Source organism: Lissotriton helveticus, chromosome 12, assembly GCF_964261635.1.
Source record: "Lissotriton helveticus chromosome 12, aLisHel1.1, whole genome shotgun sequence".
NCBI classification, from domain to species: domain Eukaryota; kingdom Metazoa; phylum Chordata; class Amphibia; order Caudata; family Salamandridae; genus Lissotriton; species Lissotriton helveticus.
In genome coordinates, this window is record NC_136073.1 from 690807019 (window position 1) to 690827212 (window position 20194).

Below are 20194 nucleotides of genomic sequence, written 5' to 3' on the forward strand. Positions count from 1 at the left end.
CATAATCCCATTGCCCTGAATATAGTGTGTCATTTTAAATATGTAATACATTTTTTCAAAATATAATTAGTAATTATAATGAGTTGCGGGTTGTTGGGTTTTTACGGGAATAGGAGAAGAAGTTAATTAAATATTAATTTAATTCTAACATTAATTTTACAATTAGGAAATAATTAATTGATTATTATTTATGAAAATTGCGTAACTGTTATTTTATTATTTTGAAGTTTAATGTTTTAATTTGAATGAATATTTACATTTAAAATTTTTGTTAGTAATTTCGATTTTAGTAGCAGGTAGTTTGGTTTGTCGGGGAATTGAGTTAGGAAAGTTAGTAAATTATAATTAGTTTCACTTTAATGTTAATTACGTTTTTATTGTAAATTAACTAGTTAACTGATGAATAATGTAAATTGTTTTCTTGTGTAACATATATATATATTTGTGTAAATAAACTGCAATCCAGTAATTTGGTTCCCATTGTCTTTCCTGCCCGAGAGCGCATCTTGAACTAATTGTTTGTTTGATGGATTGAATTTACCGGACTGCTTCAACGAAGCGCTTACTTTTTGGAGATATATATACACACACACACACACACACACACACACACATATATTTATTTTTTCGCAACATATTTTGTTACGTTTTTGTCATTGCAGTGACCAGCCGGGCCACATATATATATAGATATATTCGCTAATATTGGCATTATGACACAAATTAATCATATAAAAACAGAACAGTGTAACAGACTGCGAAAAAACTTGACTGTCGCTTCGTTTCAACCCCATGCGGCGCCTCCTCCTCCCAAATATCAGACAATTTAAATATATATTTTAATGTTTACACTTTTGTTAGTAATTTATATTTTTTAATTCATTGTTAATTGATTTTTAATTGATAATTATGTTTATTAGATTGTGCTTTTAATATTTGTAAAATGTATTTTTGAAATATATTTGCTTAAGTAATATTTTAATTTAAATACAGCTATATTTATTTTTTATTTTTTTGGTGTGTGATTTTGAAGGTTGCAGGGAATTAAGTGAATTTAATTGAAATTAATATAAAGGATTTTTTAACGTATTTCGTAATTTGTTTATATAGCATGTACTTTATTACATAAAATATCATTTAATAATGCTTACATTGGAGAGAGTATACTAAATCTAAACCCTCCAACATATAACACTTTCCTTGATGTTGGTTATACTGGATTCATATTAATTATCTATATATTGTTGTTTTATTTTATGTGTTTTTTATTTTTCAATACTGTTTTTGCATAATTTATATAATTTTTACAAAATATATAGATTCGTTGAAATATTGTTTTATAATCCTTTAATTACTTTAATTATTTACTATATTTTTTAATATAGTTCTTTAATTTGTTTTTGTTACTGTTACTTTTATTTTTGTAAACATTTTTAATTATTAAAATAATGGTTTTTTTTACAAATATATGTATATTGTTTGTATATTTACAATAATACAACTTTTATAATTTAATTTCAATTAGGTTTTAAATTACTGAATACACCTATTTTATTTATATTATAAACTACTATCTTAAATAAATTACTTTCAATTTGATATTAATTTACAAAAACTATATTTTTCACCTTTTTGAGTACCATTTTTTTCAACAAGTTTTTTGACAATATTTTTTATTTACATTCTAACTATAGAAACAATATTTTGGTAAACGATATTTTGGATGCAATAATCATGTCAGTCAATCAAATTGTTCACAATATTCTGACATAAAACAAACTTAACTCTCTCCTTGGGTCAAGGTGATGGAGCCTCTCTTCCTCTTCCAGGGGATGAGGAGGCACAAATAAATTAGAAATGTGATCGATGGGTCACATGGAACTGTGTCACGACTTTCGGCAGAAAGGCTGGACTGGTTTTCAGCACCAACGTACATGGAAAAACGGTGTTATAAGGAGGCTGGGTTGGCAATGCCTGCAATCCGCTCACACAGCGCACTGACGCAATGTCAAAGAGGAAGACCGTTTCTAGGTCAAGAGTCGTTATGAGCACATGTGCATTGACTCAAGGGGAATGCACACTAAGAAAGCCAAGACCAGGCTGAGGTCCCACTGAGGCATCACAAATGGCTTGATGGAAAATGTCTCAAATCTTTTATAAAAGGCCTCAAAACTGATGATTTGAGCAAAGACGATTGGTCAGGCAAACAAAAAAAGCATACAAGGCGGACTACTTGCAACTACAAGGCCCTTCAGGGCCAATGAAAATGCAAACAAAAGGACCCCAAAATGTCCTGCCTGCAAGGGATTAGGCAACAAACCTTTGCAGCAAACAGCAAACAGCGTAGATGGATTCACACCAAGTATGGTGTTCCTAAAGGGTGCAATCTGTTACAGGGTCAACTATGGTCTGGGAAGCTAAGACCATGCCAGTATCAACTGAGACATTGACTCTTAAGCCGGGGAGATCGAACACATATGATGTTTGTCTTGATAACCTAGCCCCTTCTCTTTGGAGCTAGAGTGGCGGGATGGGATCGAGTTACACTTAAGCTTAGACTTACCCAGGGACTTTGAGTGAAAGTGGACCATTCCCAGGAGTAATCTCATGATGTAGACTAGGCCAGCGATTTACGGTTAGAAATATCCATCATAAGTGAATGACACGGACCTTGGGAGATTGACACTGCAACTGGAACATGGGGATACAGGGACATAGAGTCACTGACAAAGGCACTGAAACTTACACAAATTCAGTGACCATGGGATAAGAGGATATGGGGGCACTAACGTACGGAAACAAAGACTAAGTCTATTTGATAGACCAGGAGAGCGTAGATTCGCAGACCATGGGCATAAGAACAAACCGGTCTATGGTCCCAACGAAAAAGCATGTTCTTATACAGCCCTCACCACTAAGAGGGCATAACGCTGGCAAATGGTGTTCATCAGCAATGTTCTACTTCTTTATTCTTGAGCTTCCACACACAATGACTTCCCTGGCCATAATTAACACCAAACCCTGCCTCCGCCAGTTTGAATTCCCAGAATACATATTTTCAGTTTTCAGAACTGGGCGATGGCCACGTGTTTTCTGCTGTCTCAGTGTATACACACCTAGCTACGGGCCTGTATTAAATTACAAAACACCTTAATATTGCCTAAATAAATAGGTGTCTAGGGATGGAAAAAGAGTGTACTACTTGAACAGACTCAGAAACACGCCCTGTCTCCGATTCCCTCATTTAGTTCTTTTAAGACAGTGCACTCTCAATATGCAGGATTTCAGCTATCTCAAACTAAGGACTTGCACACACAGCTCTTCAGATACAGTTCACTACTTACATGCAACCCATCCCCTGCTATTCAATTATTGTGAGCCTTGTACAGAATTGTGCAAAATAAGTGAACTCCTAGTACAAATGATCTTTGCCTAGCTGTGGCACCTTTTGCACAGAATTCCTGCAGTTCCTGCCCTAGGACCTGCAGATAGCTTCCAAAAGCACATCCACCTCACCCTTCGGCATATATGTTCGTGCAATCCTGAGCCCTCACTCAGAGCCACTAATTTCTGTAAAGAATGCCTTAGAATGATCACGTGTTCTCAGCACCAGCACTCCTACACAGATTTGTTGCCAGGCTGTGATGAGAGGTGTCCTCAGGCATGAGCTTGATAGTCCCCAAAGTAGCACCCAATTTATATATTTTTTAAAACCCTAAATGGATGGGCCTGTGTTTTTTCTTAATAGGCCACTGTGGGTGCTGCTGAATGCTACTGTGGCCAAATACCAAGGTTGCTCATCTTGAGTCCGGTGCACAGACATAATATCGACTCCAAAATATCGTTTGGACAGAATATCGAGTTTTAAATATCGTTTGGACAAAATATCGACAGGACAGAATATCGACAGTCAAAATATCGTTTTTAAGGTAAGTGAAGTAATATCGACTGTAAGTAATATAGAAAGTGAAAATATCCAAGTATATAATCTAGATAGTAAAAAATATCGTTTTTTAAATAATATTTAATTATTTATAGTGTTTTTATGTTATAATATGTGTGAAAAGTGTCTGTTATAATTATTTTTAATTAATGATTTTTTTTAAATTATTGTGTAATTTTATTCTGTAGCGGGTTGTGGGTTTATAGGGGAATAGGGTGGGAAGTAATTTAATTATAATTAATTAAATATGTAAATTTATTAATTGGTAGTAATATTTAATTAATTGGTAATTAAATAATATTTGTTAATTATTTAAAATTTAATTGGTAATTAATTTAATTTAATTGATTAATTGCTAATTATGTAAATTTAAATAATTTATTTCCTGTAGCGGGTTGTGGGTTTATAGGGGAATAGGGTGGGAAGTAATTTAATTATAATTAATTAAATATGTAAATGTATTAATTGGTAGTAATATTTAATTAATTGGTAATTAAATAATATTTGTTAATTATTTAAAATTTAATTGGTAATTAATTTAATTTAATTGATCAATTGCTAATTGTGTAAATTTAAATATTTCATTTCCTGTAGCGGGTTGTGGGTTTATAGGGGAATAGGGTGGGAAGTAATTTAATTATAATTAATTAAATATGTAAATGTAATAATTGGTAGTAATATTTAATTAATTGTTAATTAAAAAATATTTGTTAATTAATTAAAATGTAAAATGGTAATTAATTTAATTTAATTGATTAATTGCTAATTGTGTTAAATTAAAGGGGTATTTTTAGGGTTCAGGGTCAGTTTTTGGTTTTTGGGTAAAGGGGTATTTTTAGGGTTCAGGGTCAGTTTTTAGTTTTTGGATAAAGGGGTATATTTTGGGTTCAGGGTCAGTTTTTAGTTTTTGGGTAAAGGGGTATTTTTAGGGTTCAGGGTCAGTTTTTAGTTTTTGGGTAAAGGGGTATTTTTAGGGTTCAGGGTCAGTTTTTAGTTTTTGGGTAAAGGGGTATTTTTTGGGTTCAGGGTCAGTTTTTAATTTTTGGGTAAAGGGGTATTTTTAGGGTTCAGGGTCAGTTTTTAGGTTTTGGGTAAAGGGGTATTTTTAGGGTTCAGGGTCAGTTTTTAGTTTTTGGGTAAAGGGGTATTTTTATGGTTCAGGGTCAGTTTTTAGTTTTTGGGTAAAGGGGTATTTTTAGGGTTCAGGGTCAGTTTTTAGTTTTTGGGTAAAGGGGTATTTTTAGGGTTCAGGGTCAGTTTTGGGTTTTTGGGTAAAGGGGTATTTTTAGGGTTTAGGGTCAGTTTTTAGTTTTTGGGTAAAGGGGTATTTTTAGGGTTCAGGGTCAGTTTTGGGGTTTTGGGTAAAGGGTTTTTTTAGGGTTCAGGGTCAGTTTTGGGTTTTTGGGGTACAGGGGTACAGTGTAAAAATAAAGTAAAATTAAATTTACATTAATTTAATTTAATGAAATTAAATTAAATTATATTAAATTATTTTTAAATAATTTAAATTATAAAAATTATTATATACTTACCAATACTTACGTTGTAATGGTAGTGCGTTGTAAAAGTTGCGTTGTAACGTCATATATCCACTGTTGCACTCCTTGGAGTGGGAATAGTAATTTCAACCCCTACGCTATCCAACGCTTTCCCTACTGTTGCACCCACTGGAGTGGGAATAGTAATTTTTACTCTTTTGTATTTGTACGTTAATAATATTGGCTATTATTTAATTAAATTTTGTTACTATATATATATATGTTTTAAGAAATATGATTAAAAAAATATTATTTTTTTACTTTCATTAATTATTTAATTATTAAAAGTTATTTTAAGTATTGTTAAGTATATTTTAGTAATTAATTTTTTAGATTAATGTAATTAAACATTGTTGTTATTAAAGTCGATATTTTTTACAACTATATTTTTGTAAACGATATTTTTAACTCGATATTTTTGTACTTACCTGTTTGTAGATAGAAACTCAATATTTTGTCTCTTGATATTTTGTCAACGATATTTTTGTTGGTCGATATTCTGTCCCTCGATATTATTTCAGTGATCCCTTGAGTCCATCTCAAGTCTCTTTCTTCCACTACCCTGGTCTGTATAGATCTGGGCCAATGTTTGAGGATGAAAATAGAGTACGGAGAGAGGAGCGAAGCGAGGCAGATAGACAGAAATATGGAGAGAGAACTCTGGAGCTCACCTTGCGAGGCGTCTTGATGTACAAGTGATAGAGCCACTTCAACACTGCGATCCTCGTCATCATTCCAATGGCAGAGTCGTGGAGGTGGCGGTCCAGCACCTGAACAATGCCGTCGAGGTTAAGGGTCACTGGTTCTCGCTCAGCACTGAAACAGAAATCGAAAGAGGACATTATAAAGCAGGACTGTGGTCTGATCGACCTCACATTAACATTGCTCTCCTTCCACAATTCAAAGAGCTTCACCATCTTCTTAACATTGGGTAAACACATACATAGGCTCCAGTTCAACAGACAGGCCATTTTTTTCCTTTTACTTTGTATACTTTTTATTCATTTATATATTTTCCTTCAACTAGTATACATCTTCTCTTAAACGTGCTAATGCCGGGAAAAACATACATTCATAAAATTAAATCCTATTTAATTTGACATAATTTTTGGATGGAGTGAAGGTGCTGCCATGCATGACCTCGAAATATAGGATTCCAGTGGAAAGTGAGAGGCAGTGAAGAATCTTCAACAGAGATACCAGAGTAGGTATGCTTGAGAAATAATCTGAATGGTCAAACAAATCTGTTAAAATACAAACATTCGCCTGATAGGTCTGAGACTGCATTAGATGTTTTCTTCTCCTTTGGTGGGAACGAATGCACTGTCCAGGCGAAACCTAAAAAGGGGCAGTGCAGTGACAGGACGGGCCAGGTGTAGTGATGCTTCCTTGTGTAAAAGGATGATCGGCCACCAAAGCATCCTAACTCTTGGTTAACATCAAAGTAATACCTTGGTTACTTACTACTAACCGTTGGCTCAGATTCCTTTTTACCGACCAGTACTTTTTCAACTGAAGTGTCTCCAGCAGTCCAGATATCATTCAGTTTCATAAATAGAATAAAAATGTTCTCTACTCATTCAGACCCCTATAAGCCCCTTTGATCCCAACTTCCTCTTGATGCAACGTCAAAATCAAACCATCGAAGCTCATAGCATTGAGTGGATGGGAGAGCAACGGCAAACAATGGGCAAGGACGAGGAACAAGAGTAAAAGCATTACTGGATAGCAACAGAATCATTGACTCCCCATCTTTCATCATTGTCTCACTATTTACATAAGAAGGATATACCTAAGCAAACGAGCACCAGCTTCGCTATCCCCAACAATATAGAAAACACAATTTTTTAAAGTTGTGAAACATGGTATAAAATATTTGCAAAACGATACAAAAGGGGATGATGGACGGAGCGCTTGAACAAATCAAACACTCACCCCCAGTCAACTGATCTGGGTTTAATCCATCACCATTCTTAAGTTCACTCAGCCACCCCAGTTCAGACATGGCTATATGCAAATCAGTCTGACCCTGTGCCTCGTGGGAACAGTCCAGCCCGAACTGCCAAGCCATGTCTTCCCTGGACCGGAAACAAGCATCCTGGGACCGGTTTCGGATGCATAATCCTCATCAGCCAGGCTATCTTGAATCCAGTGGCCAAGTGAACAAGGGACTCACGTCTGAGCATACCCTGCCACACTTAGGGCGAACAAAGCGATACAAATATTTGCAGCCAAACTACCCATGTGTTACAGCTGCTTGTGACCGGTTACCAAATTCACCACCCCTTTAGGCCCTAAGTGTGAGAAAGGCAAACGAACAGGACCAAGCGACAGGTCTGCAGCTATCTGAGAAAGAAAGTGACCTGCACATCTGCTCAGAAAGCAAAAATACCCTTTCTTGACCAGTATGAGACCACCTTCAGGTCTAAAGTTGTACTAACAGCCGACTTCAAGGGTTAAAGAACTTAGTTCATTGCAGACAACACAGAACAGGTCTACAAATACCTAGAGTGCTGCTTAATCTCGAAAGGAGGGGACAGACTCGGTACAAAAATATGTGATTTCTTTCTCCTGTGTTACAAGTGATCTTAAGGTCCAGAATTTTAGACTGATGTGGTCTGCAAAGATTTTCAGCTAGGGATCCCAATTTGACTAAGAATCTAACCAAACTGATTTAAATCAGGAAAATATCTTAAGGGCAAAGGAACCAAAGGATTCCTCCCCGGAGAGATCAAAAGAAGCAGCACACAAGACTGCAAGAACCAAAGGCAGATCCCACAGTGGTGGCATGGGTCTGACCAGGCCACCCGAGAACAAAACTCCTCAACAGCTTAGCGCCAAACACTTCAAAAACTCCTAGACTGACCAAGTCTCCTTGAAGGCTTTGAGGCCATTGCAGTCTTGGAATTGATGGCCCTATGCCCATGCTGAAGCCATCTTCCAATATCTGAAGCATCGGTAGTCTTCGCAGTATGAAAGTTGAAGCTCCCTTACTACACACCAAGCCCACAAGTATGCTCAGTAATGGTCTCAAGAGACAAGAAAATCAGCAATTCCTTGGAAAACAGCCTACATTTAATTTAGGACATTGCAAGGTCCTTGTTTTTCAGCAGGCAAAACAAGTCAAGTCCATCCTACCACTGATCGCTGGCCCCTGAAGGTTAATGTCGCTAGCATTTTCTGTCCAGCAGTTTTTATTGCCAGCTTGAACCCAAACACTCCAGTAGCCATTTTGCTACAAACACTTATCTAGTTTTTCTGTCTTTCTCGGACGCCAGTAAGTACTCAAGCAGCAGCCCAAACAGGCTAAAGGACATGCCAAGGGAAGTGCTTGCCAATCTAAAAAAGATCCATGTTGCCTTTGTGCTTGTTAAAATACAGCACCACTATCTACCATAGCTTTAAAATCCTGCATCAGTGATAGGTAGCGGTTTTGATGTGGCGGTCCAATTGGCCATTTTTATCTTGTAAGCAATTCTTTCCTGCTTTCATTTTTGTCAATATAATCATCTGTGGCTAGGAAAAACATTGGTTGTAGGTTCAATTCATGCTACACTCTCCACTGAAAACCATTTCTGAAATGTTCTCCCCAGATCCTAATCGAGCTCCACTTGAGAAGACTGAAGTACAAATTCTTGGCAGACTAAAGTACAAATTCTTGGCAGACTGAAGTACAAATTCTTGGCAGACTGAAGTACAAATTCTTGGCAGACTGAAGTACAAATTCTTGGCAGACTGAAGTACAAATTCTTGTCAACTTGTATATTTTATTAAGCCAGGAAGTGACTAGAGCAGTACCTTTTTCTTCTTGAGTCTAGGTAACCGAGTCCGAAGTGACCGCCGCCGGCCTCCTCTCGGTGGACTGTATGTTTCAAAGAAATCAAGACTCAGTTTGCAAAGCCTTAGGTTAGGACAGACTGAATTCCCTCTTGGCCTAGATACAACTCTCTTCTACTGAGCACGTAACACCTTCGGATCTCATCGGTGCAACTCCCAAGAATTGTCAAGAATGATTGCAAAGTACTGTGGCACAGAAAACACCAACTATCACAACACACATGCATGAGCTCTGCTCCAGTCAAGTGCAAGCAGCTGATCTATGTTCCGTCTTCTTTCTCCACGTCAGAGGCACATTTATTACTCAAGGAAGCTACATCCTGTTATGTCGACAGGCATTATGCGGAGACAAGCCAGCTGCTTTAATACTAACAACTGCACAAGTTATTATTAAAACCGCAAAGTCAAAATGAATGTCCTTCACACACAGCAAACACACTGTAAATCAGTGCTGCGGCTGGTAGAAACACCGCAACACAAAAATGCGAGTCTGTACAAAGCCTGCATCACTCATGGTTAGCAACTAACTATATACACCCTCAGGGCTAAACTTTCCGGGTCCAAAGGGAGGGCACTGGGAGCACGCGCTTTGTTTTCAGCGCGCGCTCTTGTGAGGAAGTCAACGAGCTATCCAGATAAGAAGAATCGAAAACAAAAGAAATCGGCATTTTGCTAGTCTGCAGATTCATTTTGTTAAATGATTATTTTACCCATTTCAATAATGCAATACAAGCAAAATCATATCAATCATCATACAATGAAGTAACAATAACATTAAAAAAAACATAATCATTAATATAGCTTCTCCCAATACAACTGTAAAAAATACTCTATAATGACGACTGGTGACAAATAAGGAATACAATCAGGTCATTCATTGAGCCCCTTCACAATACATGCAATTTTCCGTTGTGCTAGAAGGTCATCTCTCCTATATCTCTAAGTCCTTTAGCAGTTACATCCCTTTTCTCTGCTTATGTATTCAGGGATCAGGCGAGGTATTTATATCTGTTGAGGCAATGGGTTCTCCTCTACCGGTGGGAGTCTTACTGATTGCTGTGAGGTTCGAGTCTCAATGTATGTGGTGTATAGGCTCCCCAAAAATTTTGGCCGATTTCTTGGAGGGAGAAGTTCACTATATGCTTCTGTTTGCGTGTTGCAATACAGCATATCTCTGGCCCATCGTTTTAGTGTGGGTGGGCCTTTGGACCAGTGTATCGCCAACACGCGTTTGGTGACTAGTAGCGCCATGTCCACTAAGCGCCTTACGGGTTTCTGTATTTGTTTTAAATATCCCAGAAGTGCCAGTAGTGGGTCTGGGCTCAGGTCCACCTGTGCTATAGTCGAAAGTTCTGCGAATGCCTGTGTCCAGTACTTTGCTATAGGTGGGAAGAGCCATGCTCAGTGCAGGAAATCTGTCTCTTGAGCTCCGCAGCGGTCACAGTTTGAGACATCATTTAGCCCGCATTTATAAAGGCGCGTTGGTGTGTAATAAATACAGTTTAAAATTTTAAACTGTGTGAGCCTATGGCAGCCATTGAGTGAGATGCGTTTAGTAGCTTTGCAGCAATATCACCACATGGCGTCATCTATGGTCAATTCCAGGTCTGTCTGCCATTCCAGTCTGGCTTTATTGTGTCAGTCTCTACATAGCTCCTGTGTCTGGGAGTACAGCCTCGCAACTGCGAGTTTAGGGGATGTTGCCTGTATCAGTGCGGAGAATGAATGCACCTCCGGAGGTTCCAGCAACTTATCTCCCAGCAGCTGTCTAAGTGCACTTCGGGCTTTATAGTAATGATACGTAATTAAAGATGATTGCCTCTGCTCCCTTTCCAGTATGTCTGTCCAGTCCCTGCTCCTGCCGACACTGAAAAGGTCTCCTATCCTGTCCAGTCCTAAAGGGTGCAGCGCCGCTATCATTTCTGGGGAGGTTAGCGTTGGTAACCATTCGCACCAGGCTACGGGTGTTTTGGGCGAATAAAGTATAGTAGCCGCTTGCCTTTTTAAAAGGTTGTGCCTTGCATGCACCGTAGTGTTAACTGAGTCCAAAACGATGGTATTTCTGCTTGTTGGGCGATGTAGAGCAGTTGCCAAATGGCCTGGAGCTTGTGTGATGCGTTCTATGTGTGAATGCGGCGGGGGAGTTTGCTGATGTACCCAAAAGTAAGCATGGGAGGCTTGAGCTGACCGATAATATACATCGAGGTCTGGTGCACCCAACCCGCTCGTCGAGTAAGGCAAAACCAAAAGTTTCCAGCTTGCATGGGGCTGTTTGTTGGCCCAGGCCAGTTTGATTAACAATGTGCGAAGATGTTTGAAGAACTGAGCTGGCAGGACCATAGGTATATTAATAAAAAGGAAAAGAAAGCGTTGTAGGACAACCATTTTCATTAGCGATATTCTACCCATCGGGGAGAGGGGGAGGCGCACCCAGCGTGCAATGTCATCTTCTAGTTTAGTAATAGCACTGCCATAGTTTTCGCGAAAACAGTTTCTGCGTCTGTGTGCACTTGGATCCCTAAATAGCGTAGCGGGTCCTCTGACCACTGTAACGGAAAATCTAGTTCCTCAGGAGTAGTCCCTGGGGTTAGGGGGAATATCACGGACTTCGTCCAGTTTATCCTTAGGCCCGATAGCTCGCCAAAGCGTACTATTTCTCGTAGCACAGGAGAGACATTGATGGCTGGGTCTCTGATATACAGGAGGGTGTCATCAGCGTATGTGGATACGATAAGGTTGTAGCCCTGGAATCGTATCCCCTCAGATTGATTTTATTCACAGCATTTATAAAGCGCACTATCACCATACAGGTATCCTCGCGCTGAGGGCCTCTACTGTGCAGAACGGCTGCAGATAGATAGACAACAAGGGGCACTGTGAAGTTACTTGGGGGAAAGACATGTTTTTAAGGGTTTTCTAAAGTGCAATACATCGACTGAAGCTCTAAGCAAACATATATTAAGATATTCTCGAGCTTGGAATTACTTTCACTCTCATTTCAGAACCAAGGGCGTCTTGCATGCGTATTGAAGAGGGAGAGACTGAGTGAGTGAGTGAGTGTGTGTGTGTAAGAGGGTGTGCGTTTGTGTGTGAGAGAGTGTAGGTGAGAGTGTGTGTTTCTCCTTGAAACCTCACTCTATTGACAAGTGATATGGCAGCACCAAACACCACAAGAATCCACTGTGGGTACTGACGTGGTTTTATTTAAGGGTACATATGGAGTCCCATAGGGCGTCTCCAAACTGTGCATTCATAAGTGTAAATTTACAAATTAAAAAAATATTCGGTGGCCGACGTGTCCTGGCGTGATGCCTTCTATTGGGTTTATCAAATCCCCATGGCACCTAGAACATGAATATGTACTATTTCCTTCATTGCGCTGCTCCATGAAACACTAGACCGTGTATTTCCACAAGTAAGCAGCTCCATTGATATTCATCACAATCTCTGCTAAAGACCATTATCAGGTGTGTAATTCCGCATGAATAACGATATACATGAATTGGCCCAACTTTCAGTGCGTCACATTTGCTAATCTAGCATTTAGATTGTTCACACAGTAAGACTGCCTCCCATTGGAACGTACTGCATTTTAGTCACAGTATTCCTTTGTACGAAGTTGCGGCAATTGTCATTCCTCTCAATGAATAACGCATGTTACACAATCCCAAATGAGATCCTGCAAAAGTGAATTATACTTCACTCATGACATTATATATTTTAATATCCTTTCATTATATCTGCGAAAGTGACGAGTACTATACTCCATACACAATCACTCTTGAACATATAGTACATCATCTTCCCCATCATGTAAAAGAGCAGGACGTCCCCCTGTGCCAATCATTGCCCAGGGAGGTACCGCTCATTATATCTGAAACACGGTCAGACATTACCTGTCGATATAACATACACCATATCAAAGACGTTATGGTTTACAATATTATGTAGACGATATCCCGCTAGTTCAGACTTCTGGTGAGTTTGTTAACCCCTTTCAGTTGTACAGATACTGATGTATGTGCATAAAAATTACATATACAGGTGGGCTCAAGGATAAAGTAACACTTGCTGACTTGGTAGCGGAGAAGGAATACCTAATACAGATATAAAGTGTCATATGGTAAAAGGGACTTGAAATAAAGTGACACGTGCTGATTTTAATTATGGAAGCAGATTCCACAGTCCCGATATATAAAGTGTGGTGGGTGGGTGTATGTGTGTGTGCTGTGTGTGTGTCTGTGTATGTGTGTTTTTGTAAGGAGTACTCTCTAGCCCTAATTAGTTATAATGTGGCCGAGAATGCTTAGCATGTCTGAATCGAGTGGGGACTTGTAGCTGCATCAAGAACTGGCTGTGTGTTAGCATCGAGCATTCTGCAAACCAGTTTGTTGACCAGATAGGCTGGATGTCCCTTGGTAGCCAATGTAACATAACTTAAAACTGGGTGGTAAGGGTGCATCCGCCAAAAATGTCAGCTGTCCTGTTCGTCACCATCTTCATTTTTCCACCTTAGTTAGGTAATTGAGGATACTTGCTCTGTGATCCTGGCACAGATGGAATAGCACCAGGGTGGTCCCTTTGATATCATTTCCACCGAAGGACAGTCTTTCCAGGGCCACTATTAAAGCCACAGTGATCCAGACATTACTTACTGGATGGGGGTCTCCATGGCGTTAATTACTCTATATATTAAAACGAAAATAGGGAGGCTGTTCCGAGGGGAGGGAAAGTCAAGGGAAGATGGGTAGGAAATTGAATTGGTTTCGGGGAATCTTTCTCTTTGGAAGATAAAGCCCTCACACACCCAATGGGTGTCATGCTTCATCATTTGGCTTTTGATCCTAGTGGGGCTGGCGCTGCAATGCCCCACTGGCCCCGCTAGAGGGCTCTTTGTTGGAGATCTTCACTTTTTGCTGTTTTGATGAGTGCAAGAATGTGAAAGTAGGGTAGTGTGAGATAGTGAGTTTAAAACTAACAAAGCAGTGCTCTATACTCTTTATTCTGGTGGCACCCTTGGTAGGAATAAAAACAGTAATGTGTGTACTATCAGTCAGGGAACTTATGACCCGTGATAGTCCGACCGCGTTTAATATTTGTGTTTCTTCAAATTTAGGTCGACATGTTTCACGCCTTTCTGACCCCTGCTTGTTTTCATTCCTGCTTTCTCCCCTTTGGTACTGTTTTCCTACGTTTCGATCCCCTAGACTTAGGACGTTTTCTGCCTTCCTCTCTCTTACGTTAGGCAAAGGTCTGATGATGAAAAATGAGTTCTGGTTCCCGTAAATGCGTGCTGGTGATCCCACCTGTATATATTTAGCACCGGCGGGCCTTAGTCTCTCTGTGCAAAGTTTCCAAAGTTCCATCCACTTTGCCTTTGTAGGTCTGCTTCAGCTCTTAGTTTAAGCTGCCCCGTTTGTACTCCTGGCGCGCTGTGGTAAAATGGCGCTGGGGCTACGGTTCAGTGGTTGAGACCTCTGTAGAACCAGAAGGCCCACACCTCGGTGGTAGGGTGACCAACCGTCCGTAAATTTCACGGACTGCCCGTTATTTGGGCCTCTTGTCCGTTGTCTGTCAGGAAGTCTTTCACGGACACCTTTTGTCCTTCATTCTGGGTGTTGGTGCAAACTGTCCCCCCTGCAAGCAGCCTGAGAGTTCTCTAAATCTCACTGCTGGGGACCAGCTCACACTGCTGTGAACTGAAAGGCCGGGAGCAGCCCCGATTGCCATTGGCCATTATCATTCTGTTGTCTACCTGATTATCAAACACAGAATGATAATGGGGCCCTCTATACAGATACAGCATTTGCTGGGCCTCCTCCTGCCAGAGGTCTTCATACAGTGAGGCGCGCCCCCTGGGGGTCAGTGACTGCATTCCCAGGGGGGTGCAAAAACTCTAGCAAAGAAGTGTAAATGAAGACGGGATGGAAGTGTGGCCTTCTTTATTGGCGCAATTCCAGGTGGTTTTCATTTACAGACTTGAAGTGTAAAATATACAAATCGTGCTATGGGGGCTGGGGTCATTTGGAGTGGTGGCAGGGTCAAAGAGGTGTCTGAGAAGAACAAACTATTCTGTAAGGACTTTATTTCATATGCAGTTACGAACGCAAAAAAGTAACACACACACAATGAAATAAAAAATAAATTCAGGTTTAAACATTGTGTTATTCTGGCAAATCCCTTAATCTCCAGTGCCTGCAAACTAATGTGACCTTGTGTAATGTAATAGGTGTTCATGGCATTCTGCTTTCGTTAAGAAACTAGTGATAAATGAAGGCGTCCAAAGGTATTAATGTAAGGCGTCTGATATTTATCAGAAAGCTACTTCTACTATGTCACACCAGTAGGTACACTGAAAAAACCTGGAAGGGTCCAGAAATATACAAATGAAAAAAATCCAAATTGGTATAACATACATTATATTTGTGAACAGTGTGGCAAATTCAACAAATGCATATGCCAGGGTCAGTTCACCCAAACTGATTTAAGTGTTCCTGAGTGTCTGCATGATGCTGGTGTCTCATCTCTCGCACAAGGGACAGGATTCCTCTCCGTTCATAACAAGTTGTGCAACCTGCAATAGATTTACTCAAAACACAGCTTTGATAGAACTGGCACTGGTCTAATACCACTGAGGTAGTTGAGCCTGTGGATGAGTGTTCTCAAGTAAATTTAAGAAACGTAGAATCTTGGGTCAGTTTTTCATTATTCGACATAGTCCTTCCCGATACTGCGAAAGCGCTCCATTTTCCAAAGTCTTTTGCCTTCATTTTATTAGGGACTTTTGCCGAAGTGTACACCACACCCAGAGCAGGGAAGGTGTCTTATTTTTTTTTAGACTAGGTGGGCTGCCTGCTCTTCTGCCACTGTAAAATGCTGACTCAGTAAATATAGGAGTCAATAACAAAGGTTTTCCAAACATTTGCCCATTTCCACATGTTTTAAGCATATCTGATTTTAATTTATGGTTTGCGACTGTGAGAGGTATGAGTGTTTGTGTTATTTTAGCAACTTGTGATGTCATTGGATTTATGCGAGTTCCTACTCTGTGCAAATGATGTGGCATGTGTGCGTGATGGTCTGTGAGTGTATGTGAGTGTGCATCTTTATGTGATTATGTATGATGTAGGGTGACTAACCATCCATAAATTTCATGGTCCGTCCGTAATTTGGACCTCACGTCCATTGTCCGTGAGGATCCCTTTTACGGACGCCTTTTTTCTGCAATTTTGGGCATTGCAGGGAACAGCACTCTTCCCTGCATGAAGCCTCAACTCCCTGATGGGGCCACCTTGCACTCCTCCTCGGAGCACAAAAGCAGCCCCACCGGCCCATTGTCAATCTGTATGCTGGCTGATTGTCACATTCAGAATGACAATGCTCCAGTCTAGGCTGGTAAAGCATGTGGTGGCCTCCCCCAGGCTCTGTCTAGGGCAGGGCATTCTGTCAGACAGAAGAGATGTGCAAAAACGCCAATGTTGCTGCATGAGAATACAGCTCAACAAAAGGAGCTGGTGAAAGAAGTTAAAAAGAACGGGCTAGAGTTATTTCAGAGTCTCTGCGTTTTAGAACTGATGCATTTTCAATATTATATTCAAGGAAGTCAGATTGCTACTTTTTTATTTTATGCAACTAACAACCATTGACAAAGTCAATAGTTCTGGCTTGTTGCAGGTGTAACATTACTTGTTGTTATATATCTGGATACAATGACAAAAGAGGCAAAATACCAGTCAGGCAGCACACTATATTAAGCACAGATTTTTAGCTTATGTGTTTTAAGCCACGCCCTTAATTACATAGAACACCCCCTTTGGAGAAACCCCCCCCGGTATTTTCATCCCACTTAAAGCCCTGGAAACAACACCATCTCACAGTCACCTCAGGGCCTGCCAACTGTGCATCATGCATGACCCATGAATTTCATGTTTTCAGATTTCCTATGTGCAGGGGCATAGAGAACCCTACCCCACCCATTGCTTTAGAACTACAGCATGGGTGAAATTCTTGATGGGCCTCTTCTGTTTGCATTTCTGCAGACAAAGGCTCAGCTCATAATTATTATGAAAAGGTGGGCGAGTGAGTGAATGAAAGAATGGGTGGGTGGCTGGATAGATTAGTGAAAGGGTGAATGGATGAATGAAAGGGTGAATGGATGGATAATGAGAGAAAGGATGTATGGATGAGTGAGTGGAAGGATGGATGAGAGAAACGGTAAAAAGATGTATGTATGGGTGGAAGGGTAGATCGATGGGTAAAAGGGTAGATCGATGGGTAAAAGGGTGGATGGATGAGTGAAAAGATGGTTGGATGAGTGAACGGGTGGGTGGATGGATGAGTGAAATGATGGATGGATGGATGAGTGAAATGATGGATGGATTGATAAATTGATAAGTACAAGGGTGAATGGCTGGACAGATGAGTGAGCGGGTGGATGCAAGGATGGATGAGGGAGTGAAAGGGAGGGTAGATGGACAAATGGATGGATAGATGAGTGAAAGGGTGGATGGATGACTGATAGGGTCAATGGATGGATTCATGATTGGATGAGTAGATGGATGGGTGGAAGGATGGCTAAGTGAAAGGGTCGATGGAGAGAGAAAGGGAGGATGGATTGATGACTGAAAGAGTGAATGGGTGGAAGGATGAGTGACTGGGCAGATGGATGAGTGAGTGAAAGGATGGGTGAAAGGATAAAAGGCTGGATGGATGAGTGAATGGATGCGTGGACGAATGGATGGATGAGTGAACTGATGAATAGGGTGAAAGGATGGATGGATGGATGGGGCCGCTGCTCCCCTGCGGCCCCGCCCCCTATCCCCATTCGCCGCCCCGCTCCCGCCTCCCAGCTGCTCCTCCCTCCCAGTTGACCACATATAGCTGGGACTGCACGGCAGTGAGCTGTGAACCATACAGGTCGCTCCACCTACCGCACGGCCCCCGTGTGCCAGGTCACCATTGCTGCCACAGCCACTGCTTCCTGATTGCAGTCTCTTGGACTTCCCTCAGGCTCCCTGCTCGCGTGCTGCCGCTGCCTCTAGGGACTTCCCTCAGGCTCCCTGCTCGTGTGCCGCCGCTGCCTCCAGGGACTCCGCCCTCAGGCCTTTCCCCTCGCCGCCACCTCCGCTCTTCTTCCCGCCGTTTTTCCTTTCCTTCCAGACCCCGCCGCTGCTCCCCTGCGGCCCCGCCCCCTTCCTCGTCCCCGATCTCCATTCGCCGCCCCGCTCCCGCCTCCCAGCTGCTCCTCCCTCCCTCCTCCCTCCAACTCTCCATTATGGCAGAGTCCGCACGTACGAGCAGCGGGCGTGCCGATTGTGCGCCGAAGGCGTGCCAAAGGCAAGCCCGTCTGCGCCCGTCCGCGCCTGGACCGTGCCCAGCGCCAGAACCCCTGGCCCCCGCCGTTGCAAGATCATCCGATGGACCTACGACGCCGCCACCCTCAACGCCCTCAACGCCAGCCGGAACCCCGCCTGCTACCGAGCCACCCCGAAACGCACCCACGGACCCTTCACCTGCAATGCCTGCCGATTCACCTGCCTCCGAACCAGCACCGCACCCGCCAAGCCAAGCACCAGCAACAACCACCTCAAGTGCATCTTGCTCAACACCCTCTCCGTCCAGACACGCCGTGGAACTCTGGAACCTCCTCGACACAACCTCACCAGACGTCGCCTTCCTCACGGAAAACCTGGATGAACGCCTCCTCAGCCCCCGACATCGCCATCGCCATCCCGGACGGGTACAAGATCACCAGGAGGGACCGCGTCAACCAGACTGGAGGAGGCATCGCCATCGTACACAAGAACACCATCCGCATCACAACCAATTCCGACGACACCCTCACCGCCGCTGAACACCTTCACTTCCAGATACACACCGACCCCAAGACGACCCTCAGAGGCCCCCTCATCTACAGACCCCCGGGACCACGCACCCAATTCAGCGAAGACATCGCAGACTTCAGCAGTCCGCACGCCCTCCCCTCCGCTGACTACATCCTCCTAGGGGACTTCAACTTCCACCTGGAAAACAACAACAACAGCAACACCACCACCCTGCCGGACAACCTCGCCAACCTCGGACTCAAGCAACTGGTGAACACCCCCACCCACTACGCCGGCCACACGCTTGACCCAGTCTTCTCCTCCAGCAAGTACATCTCCTTCAGCCACTCCACCGGACTTCATTGGACGGACCACAGCTGCGTCTACTTCAGCTTCAGAAGAACCACGACCCACCACCACCACCCGCAACAGGTCCATCGCAGGAGCTGGAACAAGATCACCGCCGACCAGCTCACCACCTCCCTCAGCCAGAAACCTCCCGCCAGCACAACGGACCCCAACGAAGCAGCCAGCAACCTCACACAGTGGATCACCAACTGCGCAGACAACCTCGCACCACTGAAGGCCCCTCCCAGCAGACCCGGCAGCAAGAGAGCCTCCTGGTTCACCGATGAACTCAAGAACTCCAAGAAGAACTGCTGCACCCTCGAGAAGCCTGGAGCAACAACCAGACCACAGACAACATGACTGCCCTCAAGCACGCCACCAGCTGATCCGCACCACCAAGAAGACAGCTTTCAAGGAACGACTGGACAACAACGCCCACAACAGCAAGGAACTCTTCAGCATCGTCAAAGAGCTCACCAACCCCAGCGTCGGAAACAACAACATCACCCCCTCGCAAGACCTCTGCGACTCACTCGCCTCGTTCTTCCACAGCAAGATCGCCGACATACACAACAGCTTCGGCGCACAGACCACGCACCCAGCCGCGAACCAACGCCCCCCAACACCACCCTCCGCGCCTGGACTCTGGTCAGCACCGAAGACACCACCCGCATGATGAACACCATCCACTCCGGATCACCAAC

The 20194-nt window shown here is 42.4% G+C and overlaps 1 protein-coding gene across 1 annotated transcript in view; it reads right to left on the reverse strand.

Annotated features, from left to right (window-relative positions):
- The window catches only part of VAC14 (VAC14 component of PIKFYVE complex), a 1984055-nt gene that overhangs the window by 876612 nt on the left and 1087249 nt on the right, over window positions 1-20194 (reverse strand). The window contains exon 12 of the mRNA XM_078670682.1: window positions 6153-6297. Within this exon, the coding sequence (XP_078526808.1) occupies window positions 6153-6297 (145 nt within the window). The remainder of the gene's footprint in view (window positions 1-6152; window positions 6298-20194) is intronic.